The following is a 22,303-nucleotide window of genomic DNA, read 5'->3' on the forward strand; positions in this document are numbered from 1 at the left end:
TCTGTGAGCTCGAGCCACGTTTCACTTCTCATGCTTTAATGTTAAGGTCCGGCGGACCTTTGTGTCACCCACGCTGCTGTCGCCACAGAGCAATCCAAACCTCTGAAAGGCTGGGAAAATCATTGAGTGAACCATTTTCACAGTCCATTGGGTGGGAAGTTACTCGCGGACATTTTAGGAGCCGTGGAGGGAAATGCAGCTTGCATTTGTAATATCTGGGTGAAAAGTGTGCAGGGCGAGGCTGATAAACAGGTCGTCTGTGTCACTTGTCAGGGATATCTTGATGGTAAGCAGTGAGAATTTCAGGCTTCATTACTTTTCTTATTCCAATGTTACTCATGTTCTGTGCTCTTAGGGATGTCACATACTAATCAGTATTTCTCACCTTTATTTTTTTTATTATGCTGTTTATTAGATTTTGTATTTTTTTCTTCTCCACACGACACAAAAAATTGTGCACATCCATTTTGCCCTCCCTTCCTCCTATATTGCCAAATGCGGTTCATCATTGATCGTTAAGTACAAGTATCGTGTGTGTGTGTGTGTGTGTGTGTGTGTGTGTGTGTGTGTGTGTGTGTGTGTGTGTGTGTGTGTGAAGTTTGGTAAATATGCAGGCAGCTTCCTTCATTTCTACATCCTCATAATGTCCATAATTCAACTATCACGATATTGTGACAGTGTGTCTTCTACCTGCTGCTGTCCTTGATGCATGTCCTGTCTGCATGGGCTTTCTTTTCAAATGGGCCCTACTGAACAAGTTTTAGTGTGAATGAATGAACGGCTGTGTTTTATTTTCCAGGTTTAAGAGAACCAGATGAGAACAGCCAAGAATATCCAGCCAAAGCAAACCTCAAACTGGTGAACCTGCCTCAGCCCAGGAAGAGGATACCCAGGGTAAACTGAAATAATTTTGACACTTTCTTTGGATTTTCGTAGGATTGAAGAGTTGATCTCGACCCACACTCCTCAATGACTTGTCTCTCATCACCAGCACATTGTTCACAGTCACTGAAATCTTAATTACATAAGCAAAAGCTAACATGGAAGTCAAGGCATCGTTTGTAGTACACTCATTATCTAATCATGAACACAGCAGTTAGTAGATTCAAGATTTCTCCCCATATGAACAGTATATCACATGATTAGTATACAGCATCAGCTTTCAATTACAGTCTTCACTGAAATGTACATGATTTAACATTTGTGTGAATGAATCTTTGTGGTGTTTACTGTCATAGGATGACAAGAAGCTGGAAGAGGATTCTGTTAACAAGAGACGGCGAAAAGGCAACCACTACCTCACAGAGGTAAGTTCAGCAGGAGATCTGAAATGTAAAACATTCCTAACATTTAATGTTAAAGTTAATCACCCAGTCCCTGTTACTTCTACTCTGTGTCCCTGGCATGGTGTCAGTTGTCTTGTCACAGTGCAACCCCTGCTGGTGAGGATGGCGAACTGCGGGAGAACAAGGTCCGCTTCATGGCCACTCAGCTGCTGGCCAAGTTTGAGGAGAACTCGTCCACGGCAAAGATGCACAGCAAGGTGAGAGACGGACAGTTCGAAGACGGCCCCCGCGTCATAAGGGACCGTGGCACCCATTTAACTTTGAGAACCACAAGAGAATCAACTTGGATTCTTTTTCTTTTTTACATGATTGATGATTTTACTCCTCTATAAGATAATATGGGAAGAATCTGCTCTCATCGCAGCTCTTTAACTGGCTTCAGATCACATGCCCAGAGAGTTGTAGTGATGTGAAACGTAAAAGCAACACAGTTTGTGAAATGAATCATTGCTGAATACCTGGTGTTGACACTTAAAACAACCATTAAAGGAGTTTGAATTCCACTAGTTGAAATTTCCAAGAGGATCTAAGTATTTATGTACTTACACCATATGAGCCACCAAGAAGCGTTCTCCCTCTTGTATTAAAAACATCTGAGATCATTACATGACTGACCGAATGTAAGCCGATAAGACTGAGGTCTGATCCATTCTTTTCAGACTTGGCTGCTCATCTTCAGCAGTTTGAGGTTTTTGTGTCTAAATGTCACTGGTGCATTTTGAGTGATTTTTTTGTTTTTTTTTTACTTTTTTGACTTTTTCTAAATTTTTAAGTTTATTTTTGACAGTAATTAAGACATTTCAGAACTGGGATTTCTGACTATAAGTTGCTGATAAGGTTAAAAATATTCGTTCGCAATCTATCAGAGCACACCCAGCTAATATAAAGTGACGCGTTGACATGGCGTCCCTTCGATGCCCCCTGTGGTACTGATGCATTAGAGGACGATCCACATCCACGTCCAAACTTCGTAGCTTTTTTATGTACTTGAAACAGGTCTTAAATATTCTAGCTCAAGACTTTTTCCTTCCCTTTCATTTCCTTTCCTTTCCTCTCTGATCTCCTTTCTGCTCCTTTTTTCCTGTCCTTTCCTCCCTGCATCAGTCTGACGAGGAACCACCAGGTCCATCCTTCTCTCCCCCTCTGTCTCCATCCACCACCCCACTTCCTCCCTCAGAGGAGGAGGATGAGGAAGAGGAGGATGAGGAGGAGGAGAGAGAAAACCCCCGTTTTGCAAAGCCCAAGGATGTCTCTCCTCCTCCTCATCTTCCTCCATCTCACCCCAAGTGGCAGGTATGCCTCCCTCTTCTTATGTTTCTCTCTTGTGAATGTGCCTGGACGGGTTCCATTTAATCATTACAGAAGTGTCACACGTATGTGTAACATTTGTATGACTACTATAAATCCATGCTCTCTTGTTTCCTCTTGCTCCTCGTCTCCTCTTCCTGTTTCCAGCCTTCCATTTACCTTCGCTTACTGGAGAATCGCAGTTCCGTGGCCCAGCAAGCCACTTTCCTCTATTCCCCCAAATCTCCTCCCCCTCAGAGTCGCTCTCCCTCACCCTCACGCTCTAAGAGTCCTGTCTTCTCACCAAGCTATCATGTTACTGAGCGTTACTACCCAGAACACACCTGTCCTGACCTGACAAGCTGTCATGTCCCTGCTTCCTCTGTGTCTGCTTTGGATCATTCCTGTCAGTGTTCAGAAAAATCGATGCAGCAGGTGAATTTCACGTCATTTCTGGCCAATATTTTTCATTGCAACTTTCACAAAAAATAGTCCTTGTTGACATTACTATTTTTCCCACCACCTGCTGTCCGTGCAGAAACTGTCCACTAGAGAGTTTTCACGGAGGAGCATAAAGGAGAGAGCTGTCCTCCTTTCCTCCATGTTTCCTGGGTCCAGCAAACCACCTCCTTCTGCTCCTCCTGCTCCTCCTTCTTGTCTTCCTGAACCTCAGGTTGTGTACTGCACCAGCCGGAATGCTTGACTAATGTCATGGTTGAGACTACTGCGTGTTCATAATGACATGGTGCACGTATGGGTCTGAGACCGTCGGTGGTTTTCTTCCAAAACTGAACAGATGTGAATCGTCTGTCTAATTAAAAAGAACTGTTGGCTGGATGTTCACATCCGAATTTTACATCAGGAATTTAAGCATTTGAATTTGACTTGAATTTGTGAGCAATTTCTCTATAGGCTTTTTGAATATTGGTACACTTCTTTACACAAATTTGTGAACCTTAAAAATATGTGTACCAGAAATAAAGTTTTAAAAATACAGCACTACAAATTCAGTGGTATTTGATATTTTTAATCTTAACATTATGTCTGCAATAATTCAAAATTAGGTCTCAAACTACTGTTAAAATTCAAATCGTTCTGGCAGTTGCTTCAATATTATAGAATTTTTGCATGTTGCTATGATGATTGCTGTGATTTGCATGTGATTTTGTTGTTGTTGAGGCTGAAGTGTGTTCACCAACAGTGTGGATTGTCAAATTACTCATCCATAAATGGACACTTTGGATGATGTTGGTGGTGTGTGTCTCTGAAAACTACAGTAGATATTCATAACTGAATACGTCACAGTGAAATGCTGGACCAAAACATCTTAAGGTTTTGTTTAGTGAGAGTTAAACTTCAAAACATCTTAAGGTTTTGTTTAGTGAGAGTTAAACTTCAAAACATCTTAAGGTTTTGTTTAGTGAGAGTTAAACTTTATTGCTTTATTAACCTTGTTAGTCTGCTTCATGAAGACTGTGTGCATGTGATTTGATTGTGTTTGATTGACAGTGGCCCAGCAACATAAACAGTTAAGCCCACAACGTTCATCACATTTTTGTGTCAATTTTTTGTTCTGCATCTGTCACCCAAGCTGGACTACATGTGTTCATGTAAGATTCCTGTGGGCATGACGAGAAGCTGAAGCTTACTCACCTGTTGATTTGATCAGGTTGTTTTCGATCAGGTGTTATCTTTCCGCTTTAATTTCTGTTTGTCACCTCTGTTCCTGTAGGTGGAACTACCTACCTCTTCACCTTCCTTATCTACATCTCCTCCTTCACTATCTAAGAGCTCCACCGTCTACCCTGTAGTCCACCCTGTCCCTGACCCCACTGCCCAGGCTGGTTTCTCCTGTGTCCCCCTGAACACTGATGGACACAAGGCCAAGAGAGACAGGGACTCCTCTACTCCCTCCTCTTTCTCTGAAAAAACAGATCAAATCTCTTCTCTTCATGCTGTTTCTTCCGCATTCAACAGCACTACTGTCCTTTCTTCAACTTCTTCTCCCCTCTCTGATGTTAACTGTGGAAATGGACACGGCAGCACAGTTTCTTTACTGAACACGGAAAATTATGAGAGGACACATAAGAATGAGCAGGACAGCGTCCACACATCTGCTCAGGAGACATCTGATGATAAGAAATTAGCCGAAAATGGAAGCATGAAGGTAACACTTTCCTCATGCATCCCATCAATATCCTGTCTGAAGACAGCCTGCTAGTCCAGTAACCTGCAGTTATCCACTTAAAGTATTGTTCTCTGACTTTCCCAGATTAATGTTTAAAGAGAATTTCTATTAATTTTCATATGTTTAGTTGCATTTTTGTCTTCCATTCAAATGCCCATTTACAAGACACTCCATATTAATACAGTATACACCAGCTCTATAACACAAATCATACATCAGAGTTAAGTGTTCTAGTTGAAATAACTTGGCCCTTCTTGTCTGTGACAAAATTCTTAAATTACTTACAAAGAAATTATAATTGTAATCTAACAGAGAAATCAAAGTGAAGACTAATTAAAAAAAAACCATTTTTTTTCCAAGCTGAGACAAAGTTAGTCAACTTTAATACATCAAAATGACTGTATAAGCACCTCAGTACTGAAGTTTGAAAATAGGTTTACCTACAATTCATGACAAATTAGTAAGCAGTTAAGTATTAGACAGCTATGTGCAGTGGATGAATTAAGACATCTATCTACATTCTGTCATTGTGAGACCAGGTCAAGAATACTTGAGTAGACCCAACCATGAGCCTTGTTCTATTGTTCCTCTGCCAAAAGACACTGGAACTGCTGCCTCCCAAAGCTATGAACAATATATGAATATGAAGTATGTGATCCATTTGACCTAGTAATATCATCACAACATTAATTATCCATGGAGCAACGTCACATGTTCTGTTTGTATTATATTCACACATTTCTGATTTCCAGATTAAGCACAGTACATTCATAGTGCTACAGGAAACTACTCTAAGACCTTAATGTAATGTGTCTCACTGTAGAGAAGTGATGTTCATTCTGGTGTTCATTTAGTGCAATGGGAGCTGCGCTCTTCAGAGCCCTGGAAGATTCACTCAAAAGACGATTGTTCGCTCTGAGAGCTGTCCGATTGGAGCTCCCGGTTACATTAAAGAGGTACTAGCCGAGACCTCACCTGCGTGCACGTCCATAAAGCCACATTAAGCCATGCTTTTTCACCTGTCATCTCTCTAACTCCTCTCTATGGTTTCCAATTCCTTCTTTTCTTTCTCTCCAACCCTCTGGCGTTAACGTTAGCGAACAGTTGGAAAGGTATCATCTGCCATTGATGCTAAAGCTCAGATACTGGCCATCCTCTATGAGACAGACCACAGGCCCAATGCCACACCGGTAAGATGCATGTGGGTGCTGCAGAAGCAAATCTAAGCCAGAGTTTATGGTCAGTTTTGAAAAGCGGGATTTAACAATCGGCACAAAACAAACAAGTAAAGAAGAAGAATGTTCCTGTTTCCCATGCTGCTCCCAGCTTTGACAGCAGGTCATCTGCCTTTTCAGGCTCTAGTTCCCTGGCCACGGAGGGCTCCTCAGGCTGAAGGGGTAAATGGATTCTGCTTTGTCTTCATGAGGGCAAACTACCAGAGCAGCTAGTATGTTTGCATTGCAGTACTAGATGGACTGGCTGTACTTGCCTATAACACTTGTATACACCTGCATGCAATTAGTGCTGAATATAAGTCGTGTTTAACTGCTGTTTGGTCTGTTACTCCCTGTTGGTTTGAAGAAGCTTGCCTACAGTGCAGCTAGCCAAGACTACGATGATGATGATGATGATGATGATGATGATGATGATGCTCATGCTCACACCACAGTGCTGATGGTAACGTTGTGGATTTAAATCACAGCAATTGAATTCAAGTAAGAGATTCGGTTGGCACTGTGATCTAGTGAGACACTGAGAACCTGATAAGCGGATTTCATTTCAGTAAAAGTAAACTGGCAGCAGCTTCAGCATTTTTCCGATAACTGGTATGGGTAATTGTTTATAATAGTTAGTAATATATGTCAGGCTTCATGTTTATGTTTTGTTTTGTTTTTGTTTTTTTTCCTGAAAGCAGTTTTCACTTGCCCTCATACAAATTGTTATGTTTTTTGTTAATGTCATGTCATATTTCATCATCTTAGCCACCTTTCTTGTCAAGCTTGTGGCAAACTCTGCAGTACATATTTGGAATTTCATTCACATCCTCTAACACCACCCTACTGACCTGCTGATTCTAGGATAATTGAAATGTTCACTTGCACTTCACCTCATAGTACCTGCCACCATTGACTTGATGAATAAGGTGATTTTCACTTCAGCTTTGGTGCTTGTTAATTCTGCATTCAGACATTGGGAGCTAACTTGACACTTGTGTCTTAAATGACTAGTTTGATATTTTTGGGAAATACACCAACAGTTAGGTGATTAGATTGATACCACTATGATGTCTGTACAGTAAATATGACACCCAGCAGTCGATCCTGGCTTAGCACAAAGACCGGGACAAGGAGACGGTTAGCTTAGCTGTTCACAACACTGTATCTCATTTTTTTGTGTAAGTGTAAAGATGACAAGCTGTGGTTGCACAGGAAGATATGTGCTGGACTTATTTCTGTTTGCCATGAAAGAATCTGGAAGGCTATTGTTTTTGTCAGAATTCAACTAGCACCACCACTTTTTAAAGAGCAAACTGCAAACCATGTAAATTAGAATTTCTTCATTGATTTTATTTGTCCAATGTTTTCTATGAAGGGTGCAGCTGCCTCTGATTGTTTATCATCTCACTGATGGACCACCTCACTAATATGTATAATGTGCGTTATTGCAGGCATGTTTCAGAAGTAACTCCAAAAGAAAAAAGAACAAAAACGTTTAACTTGAATGCAGCTTGTGACATCTGTGTCTTCGTCCTCTCAGTGTGCTGTACGTAGGGACTTCCCTCCCAGTCTCGGCGGCAGCGACATTTGTCACTTCTGCACCAAGCGGGTGTATGTGATGGAGAGACTGAGCGCTGAGGGCTACTTCTTTCACCGCGAGTGTTTCCGCTGTGACGTCTGTAACTGCACCCTCCGTTTGGGAGGGTACACCTTCGACTCGCAGGAAGGTATGTTTGATTAACTAACTGTGGATGCTTTCAACCCACAGTGTGTTTAGCTCATCTAGGTGAGGGGTTTTTGTCCTGCAGATGTACTTTTATCACTTTGTCAGAAAAATATTATTAGGATTAACATCTCACTTTAGTTTTTCAGAGGTTTAGGTTAATCATTCCAATTTTGAAAGTGTTGTTCAGTGTCCATATGTCATTTTTAGGATTTTTTTAAATTCTCTAAGCTTAGTGGATTTGTGATTTTTTTTTTCTTTTTTTTCCTTTACAGGGAAGTTCTACTGCAAGATGCATTACGCACAGCGCCAGTCCAGCACTCATGTGGGGAGATTCAGAAGAAAATTGGTAAGCAAGATTGCATTCACAAGAAACAAATTTCCCAAGTCAAATTTCAAAAGAAATTTAAAGTGTGTTTGCAGACTGCTGATGATATTGCAACCAAAGAACACACCGTCACTCTTTTACTCACTTATTGATGTTTATTTGTTGATATGCCATTGTTAACAGCAGATTGATGCTATTATCTTGAAAGCAGAATCTTCAAACATAATATTTGTCTATATTATTATAGGGAAACTGTGCAGTCTTCGGCGTGTGGTGTGTAGTGTTTGAGATGTGAAAGGTTCCACGTTTTCTTCTAATCTTTGTGGGGAAAACAAGGTTTTTTCCTGTTGGTGTGCAAACAGAAAGTTAGATCACTAGTTGTACTTTCTTTTAGTCCAGGACTAAATTCATTCTCTTGCTTCTTTGGTGTGTCTCTATTTGTGTAGGATGACCGCGTTACACCCTCGTCGGTGGACAGTGGGAGCTACTCGACAACGGACAGCGTCCAGACCCAGCCCCCAGGTACCCTGGTTTCCTTGCTTAGGCGAGGCCTGAACTGGCCGAGGCGTGCTAGCCGGGCTGTGTGTGTGTTGCCTCGACGGCTGTTTGGAAGTGTGTGTGAATCTTTCACAGCTGTGGGGTCCCACATCAGGAGCCACTCACAAGACTATGTGTTCCTGTATGAGCTGCTGAGTCTGGGCTGTCCTCTGCTCTGCGTGATGCACGAGGTGCTGGGACAGATCTACCTGGAGCCCCAGCTGGCCCAGCAGCAGCTCATCGGCCACCAGTTCACATAGGAAGCTGAGTTACAAGGGGCCCGCTTTGGCCGGTTGACCTGACAGGAGCCCAGATGGATTTGAATTTGTGCTCTTGTGTTGCACATATTTCATGATTCAGGGTTCATAAATCTAATAAATTGGAGACCAAATAAATCTAAGACCAAATAATATCTGTACTTCCTACATTCCAAATGTCCATGGACATTTTAGTTTGGTGTCTTTGAAGTCAAAAGTGTTTTATAAAGTGACTTAAACGGTCACTATAAACATGTTTCATTTGATTAGCCTCTGCTGCTTGTATTCAGTGCTTGGTGTGAATTTTGCCTGCGCTAAGAGTAGACAGCACGACAAAAGGGCATCTTAACCAAATTGTCATCCAGGTACTCTGATTGTATTGCGTCTTTAAGTATTGAATGGTAGACGCTGAGCTGACTTGAGGGGTGCTGAATGAATAAAATGCTGCAGCCCTTTTGAAAGCCTGGGCCTGTTGGTAGTTAGGTCAGATCCCCTGGTACATGTCTGAAGGCAGGGAGTTGTGCCCTGCTGAATGCATCCCTGACTCACATGGGCTTGTTCCAGGCTGCTCAGACTGCAGGCAACACCTGAAGATGTTAATGGTTACATTTATATCACACAGCTGCCATAAGAAGGAAATATAAAAGCTCTGTTTTCCAGTCATTTGACTGTCTGATCCATTGATCTACCAAAGACATTTAATGTCAGGAGAGTAACCTGGAACATGCCCTCTGACTCTAACCTTGAAATCCGTCTTGGCAGTGTTGTTTCCTTCCAGTGAATTAGAATCATGTCAGAGAAAGCCATATGTTTTTTGACATTAAACTGACTCTGCATATTGCCTGCTGCTCCTTAACCGTGTACCACAGGGATGTGCAATGGAAATGCCAAAACAGTATTATTCTTTTTTTAATATAAATCCAGGAAATACTTCTGTCATTTGAATTACTTTTTTTTTCTCATGGCTAGTATTTCGCCTTGATATACAATATATTTTGTTAAAGGTAATTGACTGATTTCACTTTACATATTTATGGGTTATTATTTGTGGTCTCAAAAAAAAAAATCAGTTAATTTCTTTTGAATATTTAAAAAATGTGAAAATCTAAGTGAAAAACACGTGACGAAAAATTGAATGACAAAACTAAGGGTTTAGAACTTTAGAACTCAAATCAATAGCTTGTTTGAGTTTTTTCTTAAATTTTCAGGTTGCATTGGATTGTGAAATCGGTTCGAAGTTCAGTTCTCTACATAATATGAAGAAATTCAGTACACGCCAAATATAGTGAGCCTTACTTTGTTTCAGGCCACTTTTCTCTTTTTCTTCAGTTATGGACATATTAGCTTAATAATGCTCTCCACAATAGACTATATATTCTTGACTCAATGAAACTTTTTATTTTTGTTTTTTTTGTTTGTTTGTTTGTTTTATTCAAAGTCTTGGTATTCTTTTCTTTTGTAATTTTTCACAATTCTTTTTGTTGCATTTTGTTGTAAATGATTCCTAAAATGAATTTATCTCTGATTGTTTGCTTTAATTGCCTATATTGTGCAGACGTAGGGATCAAGTCTTAAAGTCTTAACTGTTTGGTCACTGACCTGTTTTTGGACAGTTCTCACATTTCAGTGTAATGTCTTATTGTAATCACTTTACCTCCAACAGCATGTTAACTCGTAATCCTCAGTAGTCTTTCTTTCCATCTTCCATTTTCCTTGACATGTCATTCAAATTCATTTTTCCCTCTTTCGTTCACTTCATTTTGTTCAGTCTGTTTCAAGTTTCCAATGCTGCATCCTCTGATTGGCTGATTCCTGCCAGCGGGGAAGGTGACGATTGGCCAGCTTTGGTCATAAAAATCTTGTCGTGTTGCTTTTGCATTGGCTGCCTCTGTAGCCCCGCCCCTTTCCAGCTAACCCAAATTAACCAATCACAAACCTGCATGATTACCCTGTATTGCATTGCAGAAGTTGGCAAAGGTGTTAAAGGTGTTATTAAATATTCCAAAAAAACAATCCATCATATGAACCGTAACTGTTCACCTCTATCTAATGCCCTTCTTTTCATTCTTATGTCTCTGAAAAATAAGACCATTCGCTCTTTAAAAGATGTAGCTAGCCTTATTCTGTCATTTTGTTATTGTGAACAAATTCCATGAAAAGACCAATGTCAGCAGGGTGTTGGAGAACTTTTCGGCTCCTCTAACATGCGTATGGCTAAGCCAGCAGTGCAGCTCTAGTGATGTCAGTGTCAGGCAGTTGGCCAATTACACTGAAATATCTCAGCAACTTTCACGTGGATTAATGACAAATTTATACAAACATTTAAGATCCTCAGAGGGTGATCTTAAATGGTCTTGACTTTAAATTGTCTTTAAAATTGGCAGGTATCATAAGTGAAATTCATGGCACAATTCAAAAGGAGGTTAAAAAATTATTTGTTTCTCATTTTAATACTGAGCATGTTTTTATGAAATAAGATCCCATGGGGGATACCAGAAGGGGAAGGACTTTGCCTTTCTATGTCCAGTACTTCAGTTTATGACAAATACCTACAAAAGTGATGACATTCCCATCAGCCTTCAGCTGTGCTCACTGTTTTCAGTCCTCGATAGCAAATGTTAGCATGCTGACAATGCTAAACCATGAGGGTGAACTCGTAGTTCTTACACCTCCAAAACATCAGAATGTTGACATTATTATTGTGAGAATGTTAACATGTTTGCATTGTTTTCATCATTGGATGGTCCTGGTTGTGATGCAGCGCTTACACATGTGTAGAATATAGTGTTGTTGGACAACAATGGAGCTCAGTGGCACAGAAACAGGCTATAAAATGCTCTGGCTGCTAACCATACTTGTTAGGAGTGATTGTTTTTGGTCTTTTCATGGGATTTGGTGACATTAAGGAACTTATATAATGTTGTTAGGCTTATGCTTATGCCTCAGTACCATGACAGATCATAGTGAGCACATTTATGAATCAGGCCTGGTTGGAAGCTTATGGTAATGGTTAGCTGATGCACACATAGCACCTTTTCAGTTGAGTTTGCTTGTTTCTCAGTCATTCCATTAATTTGGTGCCATATAATCCGAACTAACCTGGCTAACACTCCCGTTGTGCTGTCCGTTTGAATGCCCCTGAATTGCCTTTTCTTTCTGATGCGTCGTCATCATCAGCAGCAGCAGCCTCCCTTCTTGTCAAATCCGTTTTGACAGTAACGAATGTGTCCACGTGTCTGTGGTCTGTCTGTGGTTCCCTCTGTTTCAGACGGAGGCCTCTCCCCCTCAGAGCCCCGCTCCAGATCTCTCTCATGTACCTCCTAGACTTTGCTCAGGAGAACGGCAGCCCCATAGCAGCTTTTTGCACACTGCCAGATACATTATGTTGGCTGTATTCTGTATGTTTTACAGTTTTGATAATAATGACTCTTAAAGCAGCCTTCAAGCTTTATTTGTTTTCCACATTGATAATTACTGTAAATTGCTTAATTTATGATATTTATAACCTGTAAATATCTTCAAAAATAAATCATTTTGATTACATAAATAATTTGCTTCGTGGTTTGTTGCCAGTTAATGAAATAATTCAAAGTAAGCTTAGACATGATTGATCAGTCGGCATTCAGGGTAATCCCACAATCTAAAGAATTCACGATCAATTCAATTATCTTTTAACCACAACATTAACAGCTTTATAAAAAGGCCTCTGACAAAGCAAATCGTTTGTCCACCTCTCTGCTAAGGTGTCATAACGTCACCCACACAAATCATGATCACAATCACAGCTTTTGTTAACAAATAACATGTGCTTTGTAACATCTGATGGAAAGGAGGTCCACAGCCATGGGCCCAAGCAGCCTGCCTTTAATCAGATGGCTTCACTGCCGAAAAGAAAAAAGATCATTTTTATTTACCTTAAAAGTGAACAAAAGCATAAGGCCAAATGCAGAAGCTTAGCTGTGATCAGATCAGTCGAGCTAAGTGAAATTTGCCTGTACAGCACTGCAGTCAACCTGAACAGAACTGAAGTGAATCACTCCTGTCAGCTTCTTCATGGGATCTGTCAGTGGGTCTGCTCTATCCTTTCCTCTGAGTTTGGTTTCTGTGCACCATTTGGTAAAGTTATATTCTCTCATTTCTTCACCAAAGTGAGAACATCAACGGGTGCGAGTGACAGATCCACAGTAGTAAAGCTTGAGGTCATCTAGTGGCTCATAGGCGCACTGTGCACTGTTTTTAACAAGATATTTTCATTTCTTTGCTGTGACCAAGTGGAATCACCTTTGGAAAGATTCTGTACAATGTTGACTCCATTACTCTGTGAGTACTGCTTGTGTTGAAATAGAATATTTTACTGTGGAGTTAAAAAAAAATGTGGAGTGCACTTTTAAAGAGCATGTGTCAGAAACTTTTTTTTTTTTTTTAACTGAATGGAAAGTATATTAGGATACGTTTGCTGCCTAACAGGAAGTTGTATGTTTGGTACCAGTCAACCATTCTTTGACATGCTACTCTGATTGTTTGAGATACTATAGTAAACACAAGTCGACTCCCAGTGAGACATAATGCATGAGATGGGCTCTTGACTGTAACTTAGCTTAGTATTAATTCTAGTTTAAACTTCATGCCCACATAGTGTTTTTCTTTGCAGTTGCAGCATCCAGCTTGCATCCAGAGCAGCTCCATAACAGTCAGAAAGGAGTTCCTGAAGACACAGAAATGGCTGTTGAAGCTCTGGATGCTTCCTGTATAATCAAACCCACTAAACAAGATACGACAGGGGCCAAGGGCCAAAGCCAGGACGGTTCCAAAGGTCAGTGCGGCTCCCACAGTACCTTATAAAGACAAACACTGATATGTGCTGCAGAAATGGGTTTTCAGCGCCTGTTATTATTTGAAAACATGATATTCCCTGAGAGAGAATCTGAAACTGGCTGAACTTAAACTTAGTGACCCTGCTGCCGAAATGTGTGTGTGTGTTTGTGTTGGAGTCTCTCCTCCCGGTAATCAGGGTGCGGCTGACATACTCTAGGCTTTCTCCCACACTTTTCTGAATGTTTGTTATTTCATTTCAGCAGCAGAGTCTTCTGCGGTCAGCAGCACATCCACGTGATGTGTGTAGTTGAAGCAGCAACTTTTGTTTGGCTACAGAGCTTACAAAGAAGACAACTGAAAATCTGAGTAGTTTTCAGTATGCTTGATTTTGTCGTTCATCCAGACACCATATTCTCTGGTACTTTGGGCAGTTTCGTGCGCTCTTTTATTTTAAAAAAAATGTCTAGTTACATACATATACAAGAAAGCTGGGAGATTTTTCACTGAAATGGATTTCCTTGCAGACATTTATGGTGGCCTGAGGATTAATCATGATGTCTTTAGCGACCCCCAGATGTTAGGTGTGTTAGTGTAAAACTAGTATGACACGCCCTTTTTTGCCTTGGCTTCAGAGCCGTGGTGTAAATGAGTCATGTGACTTAATTGTGATTATCCTGATGAATTTCAGTACTGTGTGCATCAATCAAATCAATGAAACGGTCAGTCATAACAACTACTGGATGGGTTGCCATGACGATTGGTGCAGACATTCATGTACCCCTCTGAATAGATGGTAATCACTCTGTTGATCCTCTGATTTTGAATCATGAGGTCAAAGTTTTGATTTGTCCAATACTTTGGGTTATGAGCACACAACTGCAAAACTAATGCATAAACTAAGCTGCTGGACATGGTAAACGTCTGCAATGTTTTGGTGGTTGGAGTGTACATGGTTGCCAGAACCCAATGTTTCCCCCGCAGACCACTGAATTGTAAACATATGATTAATCTTATTCACTTGTGGCATTCACACTGTGGCTGATAAGATACGATAAGAACTTTATTGTTGTTGATTGGTGTATAGTCACCCTAATTGCTATTAAACTTCACATATTACTCAGCAGGTGACATGCTCTATGTGCAGGTGGGGAGAACGGGAGCCTGGGCTGTTTCCTACATCCCCATTCTAACAGTTTCAGGATTCTCCATGCTCTTCATCATGTAACAGGTCAAATCCCCCAAAATTCAGTCTGCCTGTCTCACTTTTGGTCTCTGTGCTCTCTGTAGATCGCTGTAACACCAAACAGAATAATCGATGGAAACGGAAGATCAGAGCGAGTGAGTACTTCAGATTTGTATTTTGTCTGTCTGTCACATGGCCTCAGCTATAGTTCATATAAATGTCACAGTGCTCAGCTGAGGGTCGTGGTACTAATCAGGTGTGTGAGAGATGTGTAAACACAGCCGTGTGGTGTTATTAATCAGGTAACTGTTAGTGGGGAGGTGCCGGAAAGACAAGAACAGGAAGTGTACAGTAAACATGTCTGAGGTCAGCTATCACCTCTGTTGTAATGCAGCATATACAACACTAGAGGTCAGTATTGCTCTCTTTTAAACACATGGAAATCGTGTGGGGGGGGCTTTTTTTCTGAGGTCACTTGTTTCTGCAGGGGTGTTGCGTTCCTGTGATTCACTGATAAAACAGTGTACTTGCTCACAGTAGTCACTGCCAAATGTTGTCTTTTAAATTTAATCAAACTCAGCTTTGTTCTCTAGTCGTGGGCGTATTTTATTCAAATGCTGCAGGTTCATCAGAACTGTTGACTCCAGTAACAGGGCTTTTGTGCACACAGTGTGCATGTACCTCAGTAGCTCTTCTCATTTCACATTTGAAAACCGCATAAACTGCATCACTTCATTTTATATGTGTTTCTTTAATAATGTATTCATACACACGTAACCTACACTGGTGTAACCACGTAATAAACTTTTCACAGCAGACATTTCCACTCGTCACAGCGGGAAAAGCACAGCCGTAATGATGGCTGTTACATTCAGCGTGACAGTGTGACAGTGAGCCTGCATGAACATTATGAGGACCCCGAAACTGAAGCAGCTAAATGGATCGACACCTGTGCCTTTCCCAGTGTGACATGTCAAAATGCCTTCTGTGAAAAATGTTTTGTATGAAAGTTTATAGAAACACCCACCCAAAACCGCCCGGTTTGGGGGAAGTTTTGATAATCACATTACTGTTTGAGACATTGAATGACGTTAAATTACATTTCTTACATTTGGGAGGTGCATGTGTTGAACGCCACTTAGCGTTAGTACATGTGACTTCCATAGGGATGAGAGCTGAAACAAAGAGCTAAGTGTGTGCTTTCTGCCTTCCTTCATGCAGCCTTCCCTCTGATCTTCATCAAGCACTTCCAGAAGAGCTGGCCATCGGACAGAGAGGGACCGGAGACTGTCCCTGAAGCGGACTCTGACTTTGAGGAGCTCACTTCAGCAGAAAAACAAACTGTGTGTTATATATCATTTACTCTCAGTGTTATTGTTGAAATGTAATGATCAGTAGGATCCTGCCAATGTGTTTTTTCAGGAACAGATAAACAGATAAATGTTTGTAGTAAATATGATAATCTTGGTGTCAAAATGTAGAATAACCAGTGATGGAATGTACTTGCACATTTTACTCAAGCAATGTACCGCACTTAAGTACTGTGCAATTTTGAGGCCTGTTACTTGACCTTTTGAATTTGCTGCTATTTTATACTTCCAGTCCACTACATTTGGAAGGCAAACATTGTACTTTTTACTCCACTAGATTTATATAATAACTTTAGTTACTGGTTACTTTGCGGATTCAGATTGTTCATTGTGGATAGACTGTTATCTGTCACATGTATCCAGTCAGATAATATGGTGAGCAGGATACTGAGTGAGACCACACGGTGGCGACTACACGCAGAGAGAGGCATCTGCTTCAGAGCCGAAGTAGCATATTTTAAAATCTGTTCATTTTATTGTAAACACTATTACCAATAACTGGATAAAATGCTGAATTTCGCCCAGACCAGTAATTGGTCTATCCCTGGTCTTGTTGATGTCTTCTGTGTAATGCATTAATATTGCATAAATGTTCTGTCCACTGACAAGATTCCTGTTTTCTCAGAACTTTGAAGGCAGCACCAAGACATCAGCAGATTTCCAGAATCCCTCAGAGAATACTGACGACCCCATGACAGTCTGCAACTCGTCAACCCCAAAGAAACGCCTGATGTTATCTCTGTTGGAGAAAGAGAAGCTTCTGAACTGGGACGTGCCGGTCACAACAGAGGAAACTCTGACTAACACTAAAAACACACGTCAACATAAAGACCAGGTGGAGTTACTCATTTACTGAGGCAGTAACATCAGTTGTTCTGGAGAAGAATAAGCCTGCGCATGAAATGTTTTTCTGCTCTTTATCTCTCACTTCTCTTGCCTTCTACAGTATGATGCAGTCGTCCAAAGACAGTGATGTTAGCAAGATAAGAAGAGTTAATTCCACATTATGCTGACCGCATTTTTCCTGTCCTCTGATGTTTTATCAGGTACAGGCAGAGAGAGAAGCAGATAAGCCTGAGACAGACTTGTGCCAGGACGGGGAACCATCCCAGAGCCAAAGCTCATCCTCGTCCCCCTCAGCCTTCCAGGTTATAGCCAACGCCTTCAGGAGGACATTTAGTGTGACCAATCCCTCCAGCAGCTCCAACACTGCAGTTACAATGTTTGTATAAATTACTTTGTTTGTACTTTATTTTAAGCACCACTTTAAACTTGCAATGGGCAAGATTTTTGTGTAAGAATCCACCCATCTTGTCAGTCTAAACTGCCTCCTTTGCTATAAATTTCTCGATTGGACTCAAATTAAATGCATCCATATTCTGTTTTATATCACGGTTTGTCTTCACCAGGAGGACGAAGCGTGACGGCCCCCGCAAACAGAGGCCCATGTCAGAGGGAACGTTCAGCTTTAGCTCCCTCTTCACCGCTGTGGGTCCAGAGCCATCCAAAGATGAGACGAAGGCCAGCAAGCACGACACTCGGTGGGCGTCTTTGGGGGCCGATCCGTGGGGGGGCGGGCGAGACCTGCCATCTCTGTTACAGCAGGTGTCCCTAAAGGGCCGTAGAGACTCTGGAGGGGTTTTCTCGGACGATATGGCCTCGTTGCCCCGCAGGAGGGTCAACTTGTTCTCATCCCTGAGGCTGAGGAAGAGGGAGGAGTCAGAGAGTGAGGGACAAGACCAGGAGCTGCAAAAGGAAATCAGGACCATTCTCACCAACCTCAAAAACAAAGGTCAGTGCACTGATACCCAACCTTTTTGGCCACTTAAGGACAGTGTAACGAACTTATTAAAGACATGTAGCATATCTGCATTAAAATGTCTAAAAACAAAGTCGGCAAACGTGACTTAACATAACATGAATAAGCCTCTTTGCTGGAAACAGCTGCCTGCTGCTGGAAATGATGCTGCATTCGAAGGCCCACGCTTTATATGAACCACTGGAATGTTGTTTGCCTTGGCCTTTGAGGTGTTAGAGAGCAAAAGCTCATTGTTATACTTATATCACTTTATTCTGCAGCCACTTGGAGGCAGTGCAATGTGCTGAAGAGTAGAACTGGTTCACTAGAGCCTTTCTTGCTGAAAGCAGCTAACTATAAGTGGCTACGAGTTTAGCCAACGACTGATGTTTCCTTCCTGCAAAAGAAATTTCTTACTTGCTGTCGGACGTATTTTACAACTTCTTTGAGTCAAAGGAAGAGGTCAAACATAGAAATGCTTTTTGTTCAAGGTCCTTCTCTTATATGACATTTATTTAGAAACTGTTGCATAAAAGCAATAAGGAAACCAGATTAGTGGCTTCTTTCACGCCTTCTACGGTCATGGACATTGTCATACTGTGAAATATTATGAGTTTTCAAGTTTTTCTTTCACACAAACTTAAAATGTTAAGAAGTTACTTGACTATTTTTTTTCATTTCTTTCCTTTTTTTTTTTTTATTTTAAATCCAGCCTCTGGTCAACAGAATCTGGAAGAGTCTTCCTCTGGTGACGATGAAAATGAAAACCTGACATCCAATCAGAAGGTTGGTACCATTACTATCCACTGGAAGCCAGCAAACGCAGGGGAGTGTTACATATAGTACATTTGCATGTGTGCACACTTTCTGAAATGTTCCGTACTTCCTGTCCCAGCTTTGTCCAGAGAGACAGAGGAGGAGGCAGGAGAAGATGGTGGCCCAGCAGGCCAAAAGAGAACAGCTGAAAAGGCTTCACCGAGCTCAGGTACTGTTATTCCCTTTGACCTTACAGAAAATGAGAAAACCCCTGTCTGGCTGAAGGGCTTCCTCTTCCACTGTGTTGTGATGAGCACAGAACAAATCAGTGTATGCTCAGTCTGACTGCACTGAAGTTCCATTTCTTCAGATTTCACTGAGTCGTGTCATTATTCTTCAGCTTCCTACTCGATTCTGTGTGATTGTTTTTTGTTTTTATTTCACCTTTGGACTTCAAAAGGGAAACATCACTAGATCTCCACATTAAAGGAAAAGTTAAATATTTTTAGAAATAGACTAATATGCTTTCATGCAAATGACTGGGGAATAAAAATCAGCTCTTTACAGAACTGATGTCTTAGTTCCTCTGAATAACAATGAATTAATTCTAAGTACTTTTTAGTAAAAAAAAATAAAATAAAATCTCTTGACAGTGCGCTCTCTGGAAAGAGATATTGCAGTGGAATTTATTTTATAGCCACCACACACTAAATTCCTTTCACGTACATGGCATAGAGGTGGAAGCAGAAATCTGAAAAGAAAGACATCTCAAAACCTGGACAAAATATCATCACGTTTGATCATGTGTGTCCTGTGATGTCCCATTACCGCATCACGCAGGCCATCCAGAGGCAGCTGGAGGAGGTTGAGGAGAAACAGAGAGATCTGGAGGAGAGAGGAGTGGCCATAGAAAAGACCATAAGAGGAGAAACTAAAAGAGGTACTGAACAATATTCACACACACACACACACACACACACACATCGGTGTCTTTCAAAGGTCCTTTCACCTGAACAAGACATTACACAGCTAACCGAGCTCCTTGATTCAATGTAAGGCTACGGTACAGCTCAAAGGAATTCCACTGTGAAAGCCTCATTCTTCTTATTTTTGCTGTTCCCATACCTCGTAGGTACTTTATATGAAAGCATTGCCTTGTAATTCTGACCTGGTTAAAAGCCTGTACATACAGTTAATGGCTGTGCTCACAATAGATGGTGAAACTTCATTGTTGCTTCATCTTTTTACACAGCAGAGCTTTGTTTGTGTTAGGTTTCATAGTGAGATGTGGTCAGGTTAAAGTAAATCACACGGACTGTGGGTGTTTGCATGTGTCTGTGGTTGAGGTTTGACTCCACTATGATTTTTTTATTCTTGTAATTGCTTTACATAAAATTCTGAAATATTTTTCTCTCTCTCCATCCTGCCTTTCTCCCCTTTAACCCCGCACTACGTTCATCCTTACCTATCCCCCTCTCTCCTTCCTACCTCGCTTCCTTCCTTCCTTACTGTGCCCCTTCCAGAATCTTCTCAGACAGATGACAGTGATGAGGCCCAGCTGTATCAGTCCTGGTTTAAACTGGTTCTGGAGAAGAACAGATTAGCGCGCTATGAGTCCGAACTCATGATCTTGTAAGTGACAGCTTCCTATCACACTGGGAATTCAAGACTTATTTGGGAAAACATAAATTAATATTACTGCAGTTCCATTTCTCACCTGTGAAGTCACCCAATTTTCTCCTCTCTCTTAGCGCTCAGGAGCTCGAACTAGAGGACACACAGAGCCGACTGCAGCAAGACCTGCGACACAGAATGACAATAGAAGGTAAAGGCACGAGCACATAATCTGATAATGATAATAATATATTATATCTCATTAGATATAATAGTAGATAAACTTCTTCTTGTCTCCTTTTATTCTCTTTCACCTCATCCCAGATACAAAGAAGAGTGCCTCAGAGCTGCAGGAGGAGCAGGAGATCCTGTCAGAGATCATGAGGACGGTGGAGAAACGGGACATGCTGGTCTCTATACTGGAGGAGCAGAGGCTGAAGGAGAGGGCTGAGGACAGGGACCTTGAGAGCCTTGTGCTGTCCAAGGGCTATGAGTTTCACTGGGCCCAGACAGATGACAGCTAGGAGTGAAGGTTGAAGGTTGAACGTTGAGCGCCTCGGCGGTGTGGATGGATTGCAAAGGGCAGAAAAAATACTCAAAGGCTTTACCTAACGGTATTTTAAAGAAACAGGGTGAAATGTTACTGTAATACTTTGAGTCTGCCTTTTTCTCATCAAGCTGCAAATCTAGATAATGTTGTGAGGTGTTTATTAACCCTTAAAACGACAGCAAAGCTTCATCTCGTCTCACTTTGTGCTGAACTCAGAGACTGAAGAAGAATGGAAATGGAGCCTCAGCTAATGACTTCCGTCACGGACATTAACATCTCTGCCATTAAGGTTATTTGACCTCTGTGCTCACAAATGTAATCTGTCACGGCTCAGGCCGACACTGACCTGAAAATGGATGTACAAAATGTTTAACCACTTCTAATAATGTGACTGACTGCCTTGTAGCACTTCTCATAAACCAAACTGCCTTATCAACAGCTGCTTTACGTAGTTGCTTGCCTTAAAAGTGGAAGTGTTGTGACAGTTTAGTTATGGTAACACTGTATAGCCTCACTGGATAGCACATGGAACGACTCACCACTTTCCCTGAAGTTTTAGTGTTTTGCACAGCATGATTTGTTTGAAATTGGCATCAGAAATCCAGAGATGTGCTTTACGTAATTCACTGTCCGTCACTTTGTAGCTGTGTGTGAATGTAACCTCGCTTGTGTACATTTTAATATTGTTAATTTTCACGTTGTGCTGAACACTGTCAAATAAATGTAATTGTATTTAACGCACACACCGACGTACACAGGGGAGAAAAGTGAATCTGTGTGGGCTGAAAACTGCGTTTGTTGCACATCTGGACGCCGCAGTCAGTGATGTCACAGGCCTTGGCTTTCATTAGGAAAACCACCTGCTGGGACATCACCGATGGGGGCCAGAGATGTGACATGCCTGGAAGGTTTGATGCAAATAGGGTGGCCTTCTTCCTTATTCAGAGTGGATTTACGCTGTGACAAAGAACTGTCAGTGGAGCTGTGACTATTGTGTGTGAACTGGTGTGTGCGTGGGCTGAGTCAAAACGACAAGCTTACCTCCTTCATGGGAAGATGAACCATGTGTTTACAATGATTTTTAATCCCAGAGCAAAGAAACCACAATTCTCATTTGGTCCCTGGGCTTTAAATGTTAAGTTTGTTTATGTTGTGAATTAACAAAACATTAAATCCAGAATAAGTTATGTTTTCACGAAAAGAAAACTGTAAACTATGTTTCAGTACCTTTTGGTTTTATGCTGCTTCAGGTTTATTTAAATGGGGGGGGGGAAAAATCTCTAATAAAAATGAATTTAAAATTTTGACTTACATGCTGAAACACCTCATTAAGT

General features: G+C 41.2%; 1 protein-coding gene and 1 long non-coding RNA gene across 8 annotated transcripts in view; one reads left to right on the plus strand and one right to left on the minus strand.

The window, feature by feature from the left end:
- The window catches only part of mical2b (microtubule associated monooxygenase, calponin and LIM domain containing 2b), a 54,197-nt gene extending 31,959 nt beyond the window's left edge, over positions 1-22,238 (plus strand). For 3 of the 7 annotated variants that reach the window (XM_046395250.1, XM_046395249.1, XM_046395251.1), the window contains exons 14-37: positions 800-894; positions 1,239-1,307; positions 1,415-1,543; positions 2,451-2,639; positions 2,802-3,068; positions 3,172-3,306; positions 4,366-4,800; positions 5,676-5,777; positions 5,919-6,011; positions 7,579-7,765; positions 8,037-8,110; positions 8,536-8,611; positions 13,535-13,696; positions 14,986-15,036; positions 16,103-16,224; positions 16,877-17,086; positions 17,298-17,473; positions 17,661-18,043; positions 18,762-18,835; positions 18,945-19,034; positions 19,646-19,745; positions 20,329-20,437; positions 20,557-20,630; positions 20,744-22,238. In XM_046395250.1, coding sequence (XP_046251206.1) covers positions 800-894; positions 1,239-1,307; positions 1,415-1,543; positions 2,451-2,639; positions 2,802-3,068; positions 3,172-3,306; positions 4,366-4,800; positions 5,676-5,777; positions 5,919-6,011; positions 7,579-7,765; positions 8,037-8,110; positions 8,536-8,611; positions 13,535-13,696; positions 14,986-15,036; positions 16,103-16,224; positions 16,877-17,086; positions 17,298-17,473; positions 17,661-18,043; positions 18,762-18,835; positions 18,945-19,034; positions 19,646-19,745; positions 20,329-20,437; positions 20,557-20,630; positions 20,744-20,943 — 3,602 coding nt within the window. In that variant the 3' untranslated portion in view covers positions 20,944-22,238. The other 4 variants (XM_046395252.1, XM_046395253.1, XM_046395254.1 and 1 more) reach the window with 4 other exon arrangements.
- LOC124062472 lies at positions 19,398-20,640 on the minus strand. The gene is made up of 3 exons (XR_006843930.1): positions 20,523-20,640; positions 20,271-20,390; positions 19,398-19,690 (listed from the first exon to the last, which is right to left on the minus strand). It is a non-coding gene; the product is annotated as an uncharacterized LOC124062472 (long non-coding RNA).
- Positions 22,239-22,303: the final 65 nt, after the last annotated feature.

Source organism: Scatophagus argus, chromosome 7 (assembly GCF_020382885.2).
Source record: "Scatophagus argus isolate fScaArg1 chromosome 7, fScaArg1.pri, whole genome shotgun sequence".
Lineage (NCBI taxonomy): Eukaryota > Metazoa > Chordata > Actinopteri > Scatophagidae > Scatophagus > Scatophagus argus.